Source organism: Lontra canadensis, unplaced genomic scaffold, assembly GCF_010015895.1.
Source record: "Lontra canadensis isolate GAN:19392208 unplaced genomic scaffold, GSC_riverotter_1.0 scaffold169, whole genome shotgun sequence".
NCBI classification, from domain to species: Eukaryota; Metazoa; Chordata; class Mammalia; order Carnivora; family Mustelidae; genus Lontra; species Lontra canadensis.
Window position 1 is genome coordinate 440,777 of NW_022631163.1, and position 19,272 is coordinate 460,048.

At 41.6% G+C, this 19,272-nt stretch overlaps 1 protein-coding gene across 7 annotated transcripts in view; it reads right to left on the bottom strand.

Moving 5' to 3' along the window:
* The window catches only part of RALGAPB (Ral GTPase activating protein non-catalytic subunit beta), a 77,953-nt gene extending 63,379 nt beyond the window's left edge, over positions 1 to 14,574 (bottom strand). For 4 of the 7 annotated variants that reach the window (XM_032845792.1, XM_032845790.1, XM_032845791.1 and 1 more), the window contains exons 1-2: positions 14,337 to 14,574; positions 100 to 315 (exon numbers count right to left, since the gene is read on the bottom strand). In XM_032845792.1, coding sequence (XP_032701683.1) covers positions 100 to 285 — 186 coding nt within the window. In that variant the 5' untranslated portion in view covers positions 286 to 315; positions 14,337 to 14,574. The remainder of the gene's footprint in view (positions 1 to 99; positions 316 to 14,336) is intronic. The other 3 variants (XM_032845795.1, XM_032845794.1, XM_032845793.1) reach the window with 1 other exon arrangement.
* Positions 14,575 to 19,272: the final 4,698 nt, after the last annotated feature.

Here is a 19,272-nt window from a genome sequence, read left to right on the forward strand (position 1 = left end):
TACATTGGACAGAAACCCATTAAAAGGAAAATGTCAAATAAATTATTCAGTAACAAAATTCTGTTTTCACACAGTAGAATGAAATGAAGAAACACTTACTTCTTTGTCAGTTTTTAACAAACTCTCACTACCAGCCACTGAAGGGGTACCTAAGGCCTGCCCAAGGGGATGCACCACTGCATTTGCCACCTCTCGCCCAACGCTCTCTGGATAGCTGTGCAGCACACTCGTGTGGCCCTGATCATTCTGAATCACCAAATGCAGTGACCTCCACTCAGAGTACATCGTGCCGCTAAAGGACTATCCAAATGGCACCTGGAAAGACAAAAAAAAAATTCTGTTAAATTACACTGCTGTAAATTAATAGAAATCAATAAAACACAGATTTGCCCTACATGGTAAGATAAAGCAGCTACAAACACACTACCAAGCAGACAGAAAAAAAACACATCTAAATGTTTTGAAAATATCCTGAAACAGCCTCACAGCAAGATCAGGTAGGAAGGCAGACCCTGGGAAGCAGCTGTCTGAGCACCTCCCCAAAAGAGCCTCAGAAACCCTGGAGCGGAACTGGGACAGATACCACTGTGCAGGGGGATAAAATGATCTGATCTGGCTCTCATAACAAGAGGGAGACCTCCTCATTCTATGTTCCAGGAGAGAAAAAGATACAGAATGAAGTGCCCTAACTAGAAAGGAAGAAAAAGGAAAGAATTTACTCCAAGATCTAGATTTTTCAGTCAGTAATATCCAAGTACCTATTACATGCTAGAAACATACCCCTGCAATTTCCCACTGAAGTCCTCAAATCAAACATAAAATTCTTTGTGAATATTTCATTCCCTGCAGGAGTGACACACAAATTTCTAGTAATGGAACACCTGGAAGTCATAGTGTTCTTCAGAAAATATATTAAGAGCTCGACTCACTGAGCATTTACTACATACCACTCATGCAATCACCAAAACAGCTCAATGAATCGGGGTGCCTGGGTGGCTCAGTCACCTGAGCATCCCCAGCTTAGTTTCAGCTCGGGTGGTGGGATCCAGCCCCATATGAGGCTCCACACACAGCAGGAGTCCACTTGTGATTCTCTCTCTCCTTCTCCTTCTGCCCCTCCCCACACTTGTGTGTGTGTGTTGGTGTGGGGGGGGGGGTTTGTGGGTGTGTGGGTGCATATGCGCATGCTCTCTCTCTCCCTAAAGATAAAATATATCTTGGAAAAAACCAACTCAATGAATATTAATGAATGTTATCTCTATTTCACAGATGAAAATGCTGAGACAGGGAGAGGTTTGCTGCTTACCTGAGGCTTCAGAGCTATAACATGGTGGAGCTGGGTTTTAATCCCTATCTGTTGGGTTCCGGTAACCATTCTCTTGACCATGGCATGTACTACCTTCTCCGTATCCTATACATTCTCTGTGCACGTACTGCTTCTCCCTGTGCTGTACAGTCTCATGAAATGATCTCTGTCTATCATGAAAATGAAAAACTTTCAGCCACAGAAAACACAGCTGTATGAATACAATGTAAATGTTACAATCATAAACATGAAGAGAATCAAGGATGGTTAAGCTCTTTCCAATTAATCTCTGCTAACTTCCAACTTCTACTTGTTCTGAAATCTTTATGCCCAGCCAGCAGAGTTTAAGCAAAATACATGGGTACACTTAATCTTTAAAAAGTTCTATCTTTTAAGCTAATTTTCCTTCATACTGGGCAAGACTAGCATTGTTCAATTTTATCTTTAAAAACCTCATTCCAGGGGCGCCTGGGTGGCTCAGGGGGTTAAAGCCTCTGCCTTTGGCTCGGGTCATGATCCCAGGGTCCTGGGATCGAGCCCCACGTCGGGCTCTCTGCTTGGCAGGGAGCCTGCTTCTCCCTCTCTCTCTGCCTGCCTCTCTGCCTACTTGTGATCTCTGTCAAATAAATAAATAAAAACATCTTAAAAAAAAAATAAAAACTTCATTCCCAGCTCAACAAGTATCAGTATTTTTCATGAGGATATGGCATTTGACAATTACAGGTCTGAAGAATGAAGATGAAACTCCTTAGCATGAAAGTCAAAGTCATTCACAGACTGGTCCCAAACTACCTTTCTTTCTCTTTTCCGTACAGAGGAACCCACCACGTTCCCTTCCCCTCTTTCATACCTCCTACCCCCAACCCTCCTCAATCTTCTCAGCTTCTCTGGGAATCTGATGGACTCTGGGCCCTGCACCCTTCCATACCCTCTGAGATCTGATGTCCTCCTCTGGACGAAAAGGCCCTGAAAATGGGAAGGCAAGAGAGCTGGACCAGCATCTAACAAGGTACCTACCATCTGAAGGAAGGGTGGATTCGACTACTAAGATTAGCTCAGTTTCCTTGGGTTTATAAGGAATTCCCCCAAGGATATTCCAGTGCCCTCCCCACCCCTCCCAAAATAATGGAAGGGGAAAAAAGGGAAATTTCTGATAAGGAGCCGTCCCTATCAGATGACAACTTATATTCCTATGCCATACATTTTTTCTCACCTCTTCTAGTCAACATATATACAAGTACATATACATGCAGTGCATACACAGTATAATATAAACGCTAGACGTAGTCTCTTACGTAAATGCACAAGAATATTACACAAGGGCTTTTGTTTCAGTGTAATTTCTTTACCTTTTTCATTTTATTTGGCTTCATATCCTATCAAAACAGTTCACTTCCCTAGACAGATAATCCATGTTCACAACCTAATGTTTCCTCTTGTGTTTGCTCTACCCTAACTCAATCATATTAAAATAATTTTACATACTTGCATAGATAGGCATTGTACACTTTTCTGTATCTTTTTTTCTCCCCATTCAACAATGCCTAATGAACATCCTTCCAACTAATAATACATTCTTTTTAATGACTGTGTAACATTCCACAACATGGGTGTGGTATAACTTATTCAACCAATCTCCCAACATGTGTATTTATTTCATTTCCCACTTTTTTATCACCAGGAAATGATGCAATAAACATACTTATTCATATAAACACTGGCCTTTTAATTTCTATGGGACAAGTTCCCAAGAATGTAACGATTGGATCAAAGGGCATTTGTTTTTAATGTTAATGGGTCTTGCCAGATTGCTTCCCCAAAAAAAGCTGTAACACCTTCCATCTACATTTGGAATGGATAAGCGCCCTTCCCTCCTCTCACACTCCATCTCCTGCCAGGAATTGCTTGCTTTTTTCTTTCTTTATTAGCCAATTAGATAGGTATGCGGTGAAATTTCATTGTTCTAGTCACATATTTATTTTTTAATTTTTAAGATTTTATTTATTTATTTGACACAAGTAGATCACAAGTAGGCAGAGAGGCAGGCAGAGAGAGAGGGGGAAGAAGAGAGGCCTGATGTGTGGCTTCCCAGGACCCTGGGATCATGACCTGAGCCGAAGGCAAAGGCTTTAACCCACTGAGCCACCGAAGGCGCCTCCTGGTCACATATTTAAATTTTATAGCTTGAGTCTGGCTTAGGTGGTTTCTGCCTCCCATCTCCTCTGTCAGTGTTTTTCAAACTGTGGGTCATGAAATAAATGTAATGGGTAACACTTTTGTTTTTAATTACCTGGAATAAGATATACAATAAAGGCATCAGACATAGTAAAGCCAATATTCTGTGAAATTTGTTTCACTTTTCATAAATGCATATTTCTGGGTCACAGTATAAAATACATTTATTATAGGACTAGGTCCAAAGTGTGAAAACGTAACCCTAAAGTGTATATGTAGTCTCCTAGACTTCCTGCAAAACAATTGCTTATTTCTTCACACTTAAGTTTTATATTCATCTGGAATTTACTTCCGTAAATGGTATAGGAAAGGTGCAATTTATTTTCTTATAAATGTACAGTCAGTTCTGCCATCATCATCTATTAAAAATACATCCTTTCCCACCAAACTGAAACACCAATTTGTCATATACTAAATCCTCATTTATATAGGAATCTACTTATGAATCTGTTCTATTCAACTATTTACCTATTCCTATGCCAATGCCTTAATAATTTAAATTCGGTGGCTTTATAGAATGTCTTAAGATCTGAAAAGGAAGCCCCCCAACCTCCCCTATTCTTTTTCAAAACTTTATTGACTGTTCTCAGACCAAATTATTATATATGTATTCTTCTATATAAAATTTAAGATGATTTTATACAATTAAAAAAATAAACAAAACCTTGCTAGGAATCTAATTGAAATTGCTTATTCTACCATCCCAGCCTCATCTTCTACTGACACTTTCCCACAAGTACCCTTCCCCCCAACTGTGGCCACAAAGGATCACTGATCCTTTACTGATGGATCCTTAGTGATCCATAGTGATACTGAACGATCCTTACTAATGGATCACTCAAACTCAACAAGGTTTTTCATACCCTGTATTACTGCTCAAGCTATTCCCACTGACTACACTGCCACGCCCCACCCTGATTCACTTTATGAAATAATACTCCTTCGAGTAACAGCACAAATGTCCTCCCTTTGGTAAGGCTTTTCTACATTCCTCGAATCACGCCTCCTCCATGTGCCTATTACATGCTGGTCTTATCAAGCTTCACATTAACTTATTTGTTAACCATGTAAAGATATCTTCACCACAATAGTGTCAACCTTTTCTGAGTGAAAACTTCACTTCCTAAATCTTTGAGTAGTTCCTAGCATGCAACAGATATAAATAAATGTTTCAGAATGTTCAGGTTTACCAGTGGGAAACCAGAAGACATTAGAAAGTTCCCTTTATTCCACTGAGGTATGTCCAAAATTTTGCATGTCCTACACAAATAAAATTGGGAAATGTCCATTTGTTTTATGTTATTAGTTTTGTTTGTTTTTTTTTTTTTAAGATTTTATCTCTTTGAGAGAGAGAGTGAGAGCACGAGAGAAGAGGGTCAGAGGGAGAAGCAGACTCCCCACTGAGCAGGGAGTCAGGGTTGGATCCCAGGACTCCAGGATCATGGCCTGAGCCAAAGGCAGATGCTCAACCAACAGAGCCACCTAGGTGCCCCTACACTATTAATTTTTTAAGTGGTAGGTAAATGGTTTCCAAATATCTAAAGAATATTTAATTAATATTTAGCCTGCATTCCAGACAACACACTTTTGGCAGAAAAAAAATGTTTTAACGCAAAAAAAAAAAAGAAGACAAGCTAGCTTTCAAACTCCACTGCACATGTAAGAATCATGGAGGGGCAGGGCAGGAGTGGTGGTGCTGCTGCTGCGTATCTCTAGGTCCCGTATCACTAGAAACTGAAATTCTGTATAGGTCTGCATTGGGGCCTTGGAATAAGCATTTTTAAGAAATAGCTGCTATCCCTCCCAATTCTGAAAAAGACAGGAGTATTATTCTTTAACAACAACACTGTGAAAGACCAATCAAAACAGGTTTAATAGCTGTTCAATTCTTTTTTTTTAAATTTTTAAAAAAGATTTTATTTATTTATTTGATAGAGATCACAAGCAGGCAGAGAGGCAGGCAGAGAGAGAGAGGGGAAAGCAGGCTTCCCGCTGAGCAGAGAGCCCGATGTGGGGCTTGATCCCAGGGCCCTGGGATCATGACTGGAGCCGAAGGCAGAGGCTTTAACCCACTGAGCCACTCAGGCGCCCCTAGCTCTTAAATTCTTTTTTCTTTTTTAAAGATTTTATTTATTTATTTGACAGAGATTACAAGTAGGCAGAGAGGCAGACAGAGAGGAGGAAGCAGGTTCCCAGCTGAGCAGAGAGCCCGATTCGGGGCTCAATCCCAAGACCCCAGGAACATGACCTGCGCCAAAGGCAGAGGCTTTAGCCTACTGAGCCACCCAGGTGCCCCTAGCTCTTAAATTCTTAAAGACTTTAAGAAACAAACATGTAAAGTAGGAAGGTACAGAAAAGATACAGTGACAAAGTTGAACTTAAGTATTAAAATCTATATAACAGAAAAAACATGCTAAATTTTAACAAAATACATATAAATAAAAAGTATTAAGACAAAAGTGTGATTATAATTACAGACAAATTAAATAAAACAAGAGAAAATAAACACTGGAAACAAACATGAATTAAAAAAAACAAAGCACGGTGCCTGGGTGGCTCAGTGGTTAAGCCTCTGCCTTTGGCTCAGGTCATCATCCCAGGGTCCTGGGATCGAGCCCCACATCGGGCTCTCTGCTCAGCATGGAGCCTGTTTCCCCTCTCTCTTTGCCTACCTCTCTGCCTACTTGTGATCTTTCTCTGTCAGATAAATAAATAAAATATTAAAAAAAAAAACAAAGCAAAGCAACAAAGACATTGTTTTGTACCTATTAAGCTAGCAAAATAAGTGATAAAACTCAATTCTGAAAAGAAAAAAAAAAAAAAACCTCAATTCTGATTAGCAGGTAAGGCCACTAAGACACACTCAAGAATTTAAGTCAATGGTTTTCAATACAAAAGAACTGCCTCCTAGCGGCCATTTTGGAAATATGACGTGCACTTCTGGTTAACACAATGACTTGTGTGTGCTACTGGTATTTATGGGCAGAGGCAGGAAATCTAGACATCCTGCAATCCAGGAGACAGTCCTGCACAATGAACAATTACGCTACTTTTCACATGACTATCAAATGTCAGCCAAAAAATCATTCTGTCCTTAACTATCTAAGCCTAGAAATGTAACTCCATTTTATACAAAAATATAAAATATTTTATGCTAGTTTAATATACACTGAATTTTCCAGAAGTACAATTAATCGTGTAAACTGCAAAAAGACTGGACCTTCTATGTTCAGAACATTACCATACCAAGAATTGTTTAAAAAAAATTGTTGACCATTTCAGAAAAATCACATCACCAAAGGCTATGCCACTGGTGGTATCTGGGCTGCTGATACCACACACTGCTGTCAGGAACACAATCACAAGAACTACATATACATTTCTGTAGTCCTTATTTCAAAATGTCAAATATATGAGAAAAGAAAGTCTCTTCAATAAATGGTGCTGGGAAACTTGGATATTCAGATGTAAAAAAAACAAAACAAAACGAAACAACCCCTACCTTACACCATTCACCAAGATTAACTCAAAATGGATTAAAGACTTACTTATAAGACATGAAACTCCTAGAAGAAAATATAGGAAAAAGGCTCCCTGACATGGGTTTTGGTAATGGATTTTTTTGGAAATCATATCTAAAGCACAAGTAACAAAATGAAAAAATAAGTGGAACCACATGAAACTGAGAAGCTTCTGCACAGCAAAAGAAACCATCAACAAAGCAAAAAGACAACGTATTGAGTGGGGAAAAATATTTGCAAGCCACGTATGTGATAAGGGGTTAATATCCAAAACACACAAAGAACTCATACAACTCAATAGCAAAATAACCCCAAATAATCCAATTAAAAATGGGCAAAGGATCTGAACAGACATTTTTCCAAAGACTATATATGAATGGACAGCAGTTACACGAAAAGGTACTCAACATCATTAGTCATTAGGGAAATGCAAATTCAAACCAAAATGGGATATTACGTCATGCCTGTTAAAATGGCCATCATCAAAAAGATATAATAAATGCTGGCATGGATATGGAGAAAAGGGGACCCTTGTACACTGTTGGTGGGATTGTAAACTGCTACAAGCCACTGCAGAAAAAAGGTACGAAATATCCTCAAAAAATTAAAAAAGGACTAACATATGATTCAGTAATTCTACTTCTGGGAATATATCCAAAGGAAATGAAAATGCTAATTCAAAAAAGATACCTGCACCCCCATGTTCACAGCAATGTTAATACATGGAAACAACCAAAGTGCCCACTGATGGATGAACGAATAAAGAAGTTGTAGGGGGTGTGTGTGTAATGTAACATTATTTAGCCATAAAGAAACAAGAAAATTCTACCATTTGCAACAACATGGATGGATCCTGAAGGCATTATGCTAGGTAAAGCTAGACAGAGAAAGACAAATACTATATGATCCCACTTAAAAGTGGCATCTTAAAAATAAACAAAAGTACCCCACCAAAATCATAGAAAAAGGGATCAGATTTGTGGTTACCAGTGATGGGCACTTTCGGGAGGGGAAATTGGAGGAAGGTGGTCAAAATGTACAAACTTCCAGTTACAGGATAAATAAGCACTAAGAATATAATGTACAGTGTGATGACTATAGTTAACACTGTTGAATGACATACAGGAAAGCTGTTAAGAGAGCAGATCCTAAGAGTTCCCATTACAAGGAAAATATTTTTTTCTTGTTATTGTATCTACCAGAGATGATGAATATTAACTAAACCCATTGTGGTAAGCTATAGGCAAGACACTGTAGAAGTTCAGAGGACTGATTACTTTTGATTGAAAGAAGGGCTGAGCTGAAAAACAACAGGATAAGATCAAGGAAGAACGAATAGGGTATTGAAGGAAGGTTACAATTTTAACAGAGATAAGAAAATTAAGTGAATAAGGGTGAGAGTAAAAAGAGGCAGGTAAAAAAGGAAAATATATGAGGAAGGGTGTTTGCTTCAAGTAGCAAAAAAAGCACCTAAAAAACCTAAACTAAAAACCTAGAGCGGCAAGAAAGAAAGTTGTATGTAGAAGGGATAAAATTTCAAAGATAAACAGTGACCAATTTTGAAAGAGTACAAATGCTAGGATTGGAGATTTATAATTAATTTAATAAAAACTCAGGCAGTGGGCACCTGGGTGGCTCAGTGGGTTAAGCCTCTGCCTTCGGCTCAAATCATGATCTCAGGGTCCTGGGATCGAGGCCCGCAATGGGCTCTCTGCTTAGCGGGGAACCTGCTTCTCCCTCTCTCTCTGCCTGCCTCTCTGCCTACTTGTGATCTCTCTCAAATAAATAAATAAAATCTTAAAAAAAAAAAAAAAACCTGGGGCAGAGAATGAGAGAATATTAACTTTATCATAGAAATGATACAGTAGGAACTAGAATTTGGTGTAAGTATCCAAGACAGGCTGAGGGACAATAGAAAAGTAAACTCTAGTGTAGCTAATATACTGAGGGGGAGGGAAGTAAGGATGAGGACGAGGCAGAGAGGACTGGGCACTGCAGTGAGAAATAAAGACAAAACTGAAGTTAGATAATTAAGGACTCTGACTGCTAAGTTAAGGATCCTGGGTCAACTCCCAGATAGGCTCGGTCAGCTATCATCCTGAGCTACTAGCAGAGAAGTCTCCAAAAGTAAATACGACAGGAGGAAGGAGAAGATGATGACAATGTACCCCTGCAGTTCACTTAACTTCTTTCTAACTCTACATGTATCCATTTTCTAGGTAATCTCACTGGAGGTTTCTATTATCAGGTGATTGTGTGCTGGTAACAGCTTAAGGTTTGTAGGTACTACCACAAAGTAACATTGAAGGCTTGGTCTAACTGACAGATTACCAAAATGATCAATACAGTAGTAGTGGCAGATGCACTGAGACCACAGTCTGACATTAATTACATCAACTGACTCAACCAGTATTTATTGCATGCCTTCTATACACCATGCACAGGGAAGAATAACAGTGAATAAATAAGATCCCTGCTCCCAAGAAACTTCAAGTCTAATTGCAGAGAACAATTTTTTAAGACTTCATAAAGTAAATCCAGACATCAGTTATTTCATGAAACATTTATTAAACCCCTGTTATGTGTCAGGTATTGTCCTAGGATAGGTACGCAGATATAAACAGGACACGATGGCTGCCCAAGGGAAGGTTTCACAGGGAGGAAGTCAAGAGAAAATCCATGACACCAGAGTACTGTAGTATTTAACATGATTAACTGACATGATGAGTTTTGAAGTCAGCATTAAACAAGAGAAAAACTACTAGAGATCTTGCTTGATAACAATGTGCCTTTGTAAAAACTGATCATTTTGAAACAACTCCCACATGTTATTTCATTTTATTCCAATAACAAGCTTATTAAGTTCAGTAAAACAGATGTACTAGACAGGAGGTGAGGAAACAAAAAAGGCTGTAACTTGCTCAGAGTCATATTAAGTGACAGTAAAGCTGGGACAAGAAACTCCATCTTTTGCTCCAAAGTCCAATGCTCTTCCCTTTTGTTCTGACTCCATACCTCACCATTATGACCTTGGACAAGTCACCTGGCATTTCTTTGTCATAGTTTCCTCACCTACAAAACAGGGAGAACACCTGCAGTACCTAAAGTAACTTGGGGGAAGGATCAAATAAAGTGACATAAGTCAACATACTTTAAGATGTACAAAGGCAAAGTACACACTATCAGGCATGCCTTGTTTCTCTTAGGGAAAACAGGGTACAGGGTGCCAAAATACTGAGTAAATAAATGAACCATGCTGGATTTTCAAGCACAAATTGCTCTCAAGGTCACCCGTATAACTTTATGACAAATAAAGACAGAAGGGTTATAGTTCACATTTCTGTTGTAGCCTCAGTGACTCTACAAGGCAAATATCAATCAAGTTTCATCAGAAAGGAATGTGTTCACCTATATACCAGATTCTGCTGGGGATCCTATCAGACAACTGAATCACAAGAAAGAAATACAGGTTGTGCCTGTATTCCTCCCTAAAAGGGTAAACAGGTAGTTTTTGCTAGTCTGTCAAAAAAAAAAAAAAAAAAAAAAGGCATGAATACTACGAACACCCTGCCCGCCTCCAACCAGCACCCACACTTTTCATCCTTTATGTCTCAGACCTGCTCTGTCCAATACAGTAGCCATTTCCACATGTAACTACTCACATTTAAATTACAAATTCGGTTCCTCCTTTACACTAGTCACATTTCCAGTGCTCAGTACTCACATGTGGCTAGGGGCTACCATACCGGACAGTGCAAAGATAGAATAATTCCATCACTACAGAAAATTCTACCCAGCAGAGCTGCCTAAGATACCACACTTCTATTGTTATTACAACTCTAACTAGACTATAGACTCCTTGAGGACAGAGCCTGTGTCTTATTTATTTTGGTATTCTCAGGATATAAAGTACATGTCACACAATAAGCATTCACTATACATCCAATTGAATATCTCAAACATAGACTACTCTGTCATTTCCCCCACCCCAAAACACACACACACACACACACACACACACACACACACAATATAACAAACAAAACATCCTCTCACGTGGGGTACGGAGGTGGAAGGAAATCCTGCGTGCAGAGGAAGGAACCTGCTTTCTAGCCCGATGTACTAGAACCTAACCATGTAATCTTGGGCAAACTACCTACTTTCTTCATGTCTAAAAAGTTAGTATTAAACTCCAGGTACTTTAATTCTAAAACTTTAATCATCTTGTACCAAAAGAAATCGTGTATTCTATCCTAAAAAGGTTTTTACACGTCAGAAAACACATCTGCTAACACTGAAGAGTATCTCAAATTAAACAGAATCCATTTCTAAGTCTCAGGCTATCTTGATTGCAGCCACTTTTGGTCTTTAAAGAATACGTGAAATATTTCACCTTTACTCTGGATATCAATTACAGAGTAAAACCTCAGGCTTAAAGATTGAGTTTCTTCCATGCGTTGAGGCCAGAACTGGATACTCTGTTCATATCTGATCAGAGAGAAACAAGGGCAAGTTTCTTGAGTATCTGAATTTAACAAGAATTGTCCCATCAGTTTCTCTATTAGCTTTAGCCTAAAAATTGACATAACAGTTCAAAATGGAACCAAGAGAATCTTTCTATAACAACCCTTATCCGGTAAAGAAAGTCTTTTTTTTTTTTTTTTTTTAAGATTTTATTTACTTATTTGACAGAGATCACAAGTAGGCAGAGAGGCAGGCAGAAAGAGAGGAGAGAGGAGGGAGCAGGCTCCATGCTGAGCAGAGAGCCCGATGCGGGGCTCGATCCCAGGACCCTGGGATCATGACCTGAGCTGAAGGCAGAGGCTTTAACCCACTGAGCCACGCAGGCGTCCCTAAAGAAAGTCTTTATTAAAAACGTACATATTTTTAGTCCACATACCTCACTATATTTTTTTTTAAGATTTTCTTTATTTATTTGACAGAGAGATCACAAGTAGGCAGAGAGGCAGGCAGAGAGAGAGGGGAAAGCAGGCTCCCCACTGAGCTGAGAGCCCGATGTAGGGCTCCATCCCAGCACCCTGAGATCAAGACCTGAGCTGAAGGCAGAGGCTTAATCCACTGAACTACCCAGGGACCCCTACTTCACCATATTTAAGTGCTATAAAAAAATCTTTATTGTCCAAAAACCTCTTCATAATGATCTTCACACACATATTCACTCATTCCCTTTTATAAACTTTAAGTGGTTCGAAGACTAGCCAAGAACAAATACAATCTGAATTACTGGCCTGCCTTTCTTTAAAATCAGTAAATATGCTGGGCAATAGCAGTTCAGTTATTCTAAAATAAATATATACTAAGTTTGTCAAATCCTCTGACATCAAGGTTTTCATCTTCATTAAGTACTACTTGTATCATCTCTCCTAGTGAACAGGATGAACTACCATCGACAGCCAATTCCGTCTACTAGCATTTACTGAGTACCAATGAGGTAATAACATTTAGTAAATGACAACTACACACTATTTTGGACAACGAGGTAGGGAACATATGCAAAGGCCTAAGGAAAATTAAAGGTCTCCACTGCAGAACTGATCGTATCTGATTATGATAAAATCAGATTTAAAAAAAAATTGACCAATGCTAATTACATATCATCCTACATAGTGCCATGCCAGTGTAAGAATTCAATGTGTTTGTCCAACTGCTAGATGGATAAATTAATGACCCTAACTAGAGTGTTTCCAACCAAAAAGAACAAAACTCTATGGGCTAAGAACTACCAAACACCTTTTGCAAAAATGGAAATAGAGAAGAATCTGTTTGCAGCGTGAAGTCTAGGTCATAGAATAGACTCAAACATGCCAATCTCTAAAACCAGTGTAAGTCTGTATCAAAACACTGGAAGGAAGAGAGATAATATAGTTCAAGTTGCTCATAATCCAGAAGAGACAGAAAAGCAACACAGACAAAGAACTAGTAAATTCCATTATGATGATGCTAAACAGCACATAAGAACGACCCAGGGTAGTTGAGTGTCACAGACACAGGCATCCTGAAGGGCATGTGGGGAGTTAGGCAGCCAGAGACTGGAAGAAAAAGCTCTGTGCACATGTGCAAGAGAGAGCAGAAGTGTGTGCATTTGAGTGGAGTGGGGACAAAGCATGAATAGCCTAGGCAGGAGAACAGCATATGCAAAGATGACCCAGAAGTTAAAGACATTAGACCCATGAGTACTGTACATTCAGGAAAACTGCAAACTAACAGTTTTACATGAGATGTATACACTGTAAAGGTACAGCAACTCAGAAATCCTGTAGACAAAGTCACTTTTCATCCAAGTGGTTTTCACAAAGTGGAGTAGTCACTGGGCCTAAAGATACCATCTTTGCAAGTGCAACCTGCATTTTTAACAAACTCCCAGATGATTCTCCTACACACTTAAACTGGAGGCACACTGAGACGTCTTCTGAGATACAGGACTACCCACCCCAGCACTTCCCAAAGTTTGCTACACACTGGAATCACATGGGACTCCTTAAAAAATACTGGTTTGGCTTCCTCTCTCCTTCCCCTCAAACATTCTGACTTAATCAGTCTGGGTGTGCTGCCTAAGGTTCGGGAATCTTTGAAAATGGCCCCAGGTGACTTCAACGTGCAGCAAAGTTGGAGAGCCACTGACCTAATTGTTAAGAACTTCAATCTGGAGTCAGGCTGCCTGAGTCCAAATTACCAGCTATGCGACCTTGGGCAAGTAAGTCACCAAACCATTCAGAGCCTCAGTTGCATCGTCAGTAAAATGGGGATAACCATCCTACCTTACACGCTTGTTGTGAAGTTAGATGTGGTGAACGTAATGGCCTAGCACAATGCCTGGCATATAGTGAGCGCTTAACAAGGGTTAGCTGTTTATCCTCGTTATTAACTCTTCCTCACCCGGCTGTCATTGTGCAATGGGTAGCATCATCCCCACAGGGCGGCAGCAACTCAAGCAACCCTTCTGCTAAACCAAATTCCTCGCCGGAGTTGTCTAGCTTCGCTCCTGACCCGCCCCCCTCCCCCAGGTTGCCAGGAGAGCGCATCGCCCGGCCCAGGGAGCTCCCAAGGGCCAGACTGAGTCCGAACAGACCCGATAGAAGCCGCCGACTCCCAGCACCCCCACCCCGAGTTAGGTCGGGGCTCTGCCGGACCCCGCGAGTCCCCCGAGAAAGGCAGAGTCGTGGTTCCGAAGGCAGGGATTTGGTCGTTTCGGGACCGCCCGGAGGGGAGGAGAGGGGAGGGTCCGGCCGCGACGGGGAGGGCCCTCCGGTTACCTGAGGCGACGGGCGGGGCCCGCATCGCTAGGGCGGGCGCCGCCGCCGCCGCCGCCGGCCGCGCTCGGCCTTCCGCCTCACGCTACCCGCGCCATAGTGCCGGCGCTTTTGCTGCCCAGGCCGGCTATTCTCAGGCGGTCGGTCCGTCCACCCGTCAGCGACTCTCCGAGGGCGCCGGGGGACGACGAAGGCCGGTCGGGCCGGCCGGCTGGGCTCTGCTCTGGCAACTTCCGACTGCCAGGGGCGGCAGCGTCAAATAACTCCCCGAACCGAGTGAACCACCGCGCGTGCGTGGCGCGCCTGATCAGAGACTTCTGCGGGTCCGAAGCCGCGGCGTCAAATAATTCCCGAGACACGGCGCCGGAAGCTGCGCGTGCGCAGCTATCCCAGATCGCCGTGCGGGGCATAGTCCCTCCTTCCTTTCCGGATCAAATGGAGTGGGAGGAGTGAAGTGACGGAGGCGTCTACTTCATCTCAATACCGCCTGGTGGGGGGTGCTCCACCTGCGTCCCTGTGAATCAGTCCAGGCTTCGCTAGTTTTCGGTGCGGATGGATTAAAGGACTTCTGTGCAAGATTCTGACTCCCACCCAGGTTCTAGGAGTTTCTCACTCCCACCGTTAACAGCACCTTTTCTTTGAAATGTTTCCCTTCTCTCACTGCCCCCTTATTACCTGGGCATAGCGTTAACTCTAAGAAATACTCAATTTCAGGCCCGGAACAGACTACAAGGATGAATCAGACATCAGAGCCTCTGGTTAAGGAGCTGAGTCTGACATAGGCGAGAAGACATAAATAGTAATAATAATAGCAGGAGAAACCAGTTTGAGCACCTACGATGCACCGTAGATTTTGTAAACATTACCTCTCTCAATAATTTGGTTTCATCCTCAACGAAGAAGATAATAAATACCCTTAAATGGTACAACTCAAGTGCCTTGGGACTATAAAGGGGGAAACTTGGGCTGAGAGAGAAGAGGTGGGAAGCCACGGCCTTGAGACTGTCCCTGATATTTAGAGATAGGGGATCAGGGTGTTGAGTAGGCTGAAGGCATGGTTGTCTGAGGCTGAAGAGAGCAGAGAAAATGCTGACTCCTCCTTACCTTCAGTTAGGACAGACCACGGGAACTGATATTCTCATAAAGATATGAGTGTTTCCCCAAGACCTTGCCACCTCCCCAACCCCACCCCAAGAAAGTTGTTAGAGGAAAGAGGAATAAGGAGTAAGAATGTTCCAGGACAGGAGTGGGGCTATATCCAGGACACTTTGTGGGTCAAAGCAATGCATTTCAATTAAACACAGTGTGACGAACACTGCCAGAGGCTCACTCAATAGCTATTCCAACCACCTATCCCTTGCCTTTCAGAACTACAGAGACTGGAAAGCAAAGCATACCATTTCTAACCTCCCTTGCAGCTAGGAGTGGCAACACAACAAAGTTTCTGGCCAATAGGATGTAGATAGAAGTCCGAAGGGAGATCTTCCCTTCCAGAGTAAAAAGGAAGTCTTTGGAGACATTTGTGATCTTCACCTTTTCCTTACTTCATTCATGGAATTCAGGCACAACACCTGGAGGTGCTGCAGTCATCTTGAGACCATGAGGAGGACTATGCTTAAGGAAGGTGGAACAGAAAGATAAAAGAAGCATGGTTCTTTAGGACATACTCAAGCAGCTGCACAAACCCTGGACTACCTTCTTGTTTTGTGAGATAGGGAAAATCTTATTTAGATCAGAGTTCGCTGAGTTATATATGTTACTTTCAACCAGACTCATTTCTAGCATACTAAATATTGAATACTTGTACAATATCAGACAGGTAAGGGGCTGTAATGAGGATGATAGATTGAAAGAGCAACAGATGGTAGGAATTGGAAAATTGAGAGATACAGGACTAGGAAGCTGTCTGAAAACTCTTAGGGAGAGGTTGAAAATACATCTAGTTCTCCCTGGTGACTTTAATTCATTTCTGAAAATTCTGACTCTAAGCGAAAGCTGTTAAATGAGGATTATATGTTTCTATTAGTTTTAATGGGAAAACAAAAAAAATGTTCAATTCCAACCCAAGATACCGAAATATTTTAACAGAAAAATATATCAATGGAGTAATGAAGATAAAAATTATATAACAAATTATTTTAAGTCAATAGTATGGCTCTTACATAAAATGCAAAGTGTAAGAACTATTGTACTGTTCAGAAGATAAGATTCAATATTTAGTGGGGGTTGGTGGAGAAAAGATGCAAGAGTCATTCCTTCTTTCTTTTTTATTTAAGTAGGCTCCACACCCAATGTGGAGCTTTGAACTCACAACCCTGAGATCAAGAGTCAGATGCTCTACTGACTGAGCCAATCATGTGCCACAAGAGTCATTCTTTTCATTTATTTATTTGAGAGAGAGAGCGCGTGAGAGAGAATACGAGTGGGGGAGAGTGGCAGAGGGAGAGGGAGAAGCAGAGTCCCCGCAGAGCAGGGAGCCCAAGGCGGGACTTGATCCCAGGACCCTGAGATCATGACCTGAGCCAAGGCAGCAGCTTAACCAACTGAGCCACCCAGGTGCCCCTCCAAAAGTCATTTTTAAAGGTAATACATTTCTGCACATTTTTCTTTTAAATTTTTGAGGGCTTCACTTAAACCAACATAAGAATAAAGTTATAACCTGCGCACACACACACACACACACACACACACACACTTGTGGTGGGGGGAGATCAAACATAACACTTTGAAACATGTGAGGAAAGTGTTTCAGACTGCAACAGACTGAGGAAACATGAAACACTACACAGGGGGAAACCTTATGGTTTCTCCAGACACAGTGCCCAATTCAAACGTGTTCCACATCATAATTTCTAACTAGAAGAGTAGAACAAATTGGGAGTCTCTTCTTCTGAAACTGTTATGTCAAAAAAATCACTTTGCATTGTGTACTTATTTACTGTGTATTAAAAGGCGTTGCAGGGTCGCCTGGGTGGCTCAGTTGGTTAAGCAGCTGCCTTCGGCTCAGGTCATGATCCCAGCATCCTGGGATCGAGTCCCACATCGGGCTCCTTACTCAGCAGAGAGCCTGCTTCTCCCTCTGCCTCTGCCTGCCACTCTGTCTGCCTGTGCTCACTCTCTCTGACAAATAAATAAATAAAATCTTTTTAAAAAAATTAAAAAATCAAAAAATAAAAGGCGTTGCATTCAGAAAAGGAAAAATGGAGTTATATTACCTTTTTTCTCCAAAGTTGGCTAGATAGGTAGGTAGATGGATAGAAAGAAAGATATACAAAAGCCATCCCACAGTTCTTACAATGTAACCAACACTCTTCTCACTGAGAAATAGGATCCATGTTCCCTCTGCTTGGTCCGGTTGTGACTGTTCTGGCCAATGTGGCAGAAGGAATACTATGTGGCTTAGGGAACTAGGTCATAAAGAGGATACAGCTTCCACTTAGTTTACCCCCTTTTGCAATACTCACCCTTGGAAACCAGTCGCCACGTTGGTAGGAAGCCCAGGTCACATGAAGAAACCATGTGGAGGTATTAGCCTGAGCTAATGTCTCAGCTGGCAACATTAAATTGCCAGATACGTGAACGAGGAAGCCTTCAGATCATTCCAGTCCCCAGCTTTTATGCCAACATACATGACACCGAGCAGAACAGAGACAAGGTAATCCTGTTGAGCTCAGACCAGAGAGCAGATTCATGAGCAAAATAAATATTGTCAGTGTTTTAAACCACTAAGTTTTGGGGTAAATTGTATGCACTTATAGTAATTAAAACACTTTCAAGAGCCATAATTAAGAAAAGTTGTTAACAGACGTATGAGAGGTATGTCATCTGTAGCCAATTTTTTCTTCTTTTTCAAAATACACAGAACTAGTTTGGGGTGGATAATGGTTGGGAAGACCCACTTCTATTTCTCTTGAACTTAAAACAATACTGGCACAGTGTAGGTACTCAATAAACATTCGTTGGATGGATGGATAGATGTGGGGTGGGGGATGGGTAGTGGATGGAAATTCATTGGCTCAGCATCTAACCCACTTTCTTGCTCTACTGTTAAGTCTTAGTGAATGATATCCAGTGGCTATTGGTAGTACCATCATTATATCTAGGTAAGAAGTCCCCTGTCCCAGACCCCATGCCTCAACGAGTGCTGCATATTGGATCGGTATTCCTCAGACTTTTCCAAGCTCCTCTCCAAGGCCAACAATGCCACCTTGGAAGGGTGCCCCAATTCAGAAAAGGCCCCACATGGGTCTTGTAAGCTAGAAATTTCCACCCTGAAGTTTTCTAAGCTTCACTCCAGCGGTTGAGACTGGCCAGAGCCAGAACTGCCATCCAGGCAGAGTGATGCACTCCCAGACCCAAGTCCATCACCTGTGAGTCAATATTTATTTCCACTCTTTGAAGACCTCTTCAGCCTTCTGTCTTACCACCCCCCACCCCCAACACTTATGTGTGAGGTTGACCAGATGCCTTGAAGAGCTCCAGGACTTATATATATGGAATCATTCTGGAGTCTCATGGCCAGTTCTGGTTCCAGGAGGATAGCCTGGTGAGGAACTCACTCTTGCTAGCAGAATTTCTTTCACCAGTTTGTGTGAGATTGGGCTCCCAAAATGGTGTTGGCATGATGATTTTGGTGACTCTCACTCACATTGAAACCAGGACTCTGAGCATTGAATTGAGGACTCTGAGCTATCAATAGTCCACTGCAGATGCTTGGGCTAGAGTTGCATGATGTAGCCCTAAGTGTTGGTTTGCACCTCTGTGTTCAGGCCATGTTCAGATTGCTCTGACCTATTGCAGCCAGGGCGATGGGGGAGGGGAGTAGCAGAGGTCTTTTACTCTGTGTGATCTGCAGTCCCTTCCTCAGCTGGCCCCCAGGGACGTCACCTCACTCCCTTTGGCAGGAGTTGCTATGCCTATCTCCTCCAACGACTTGAAA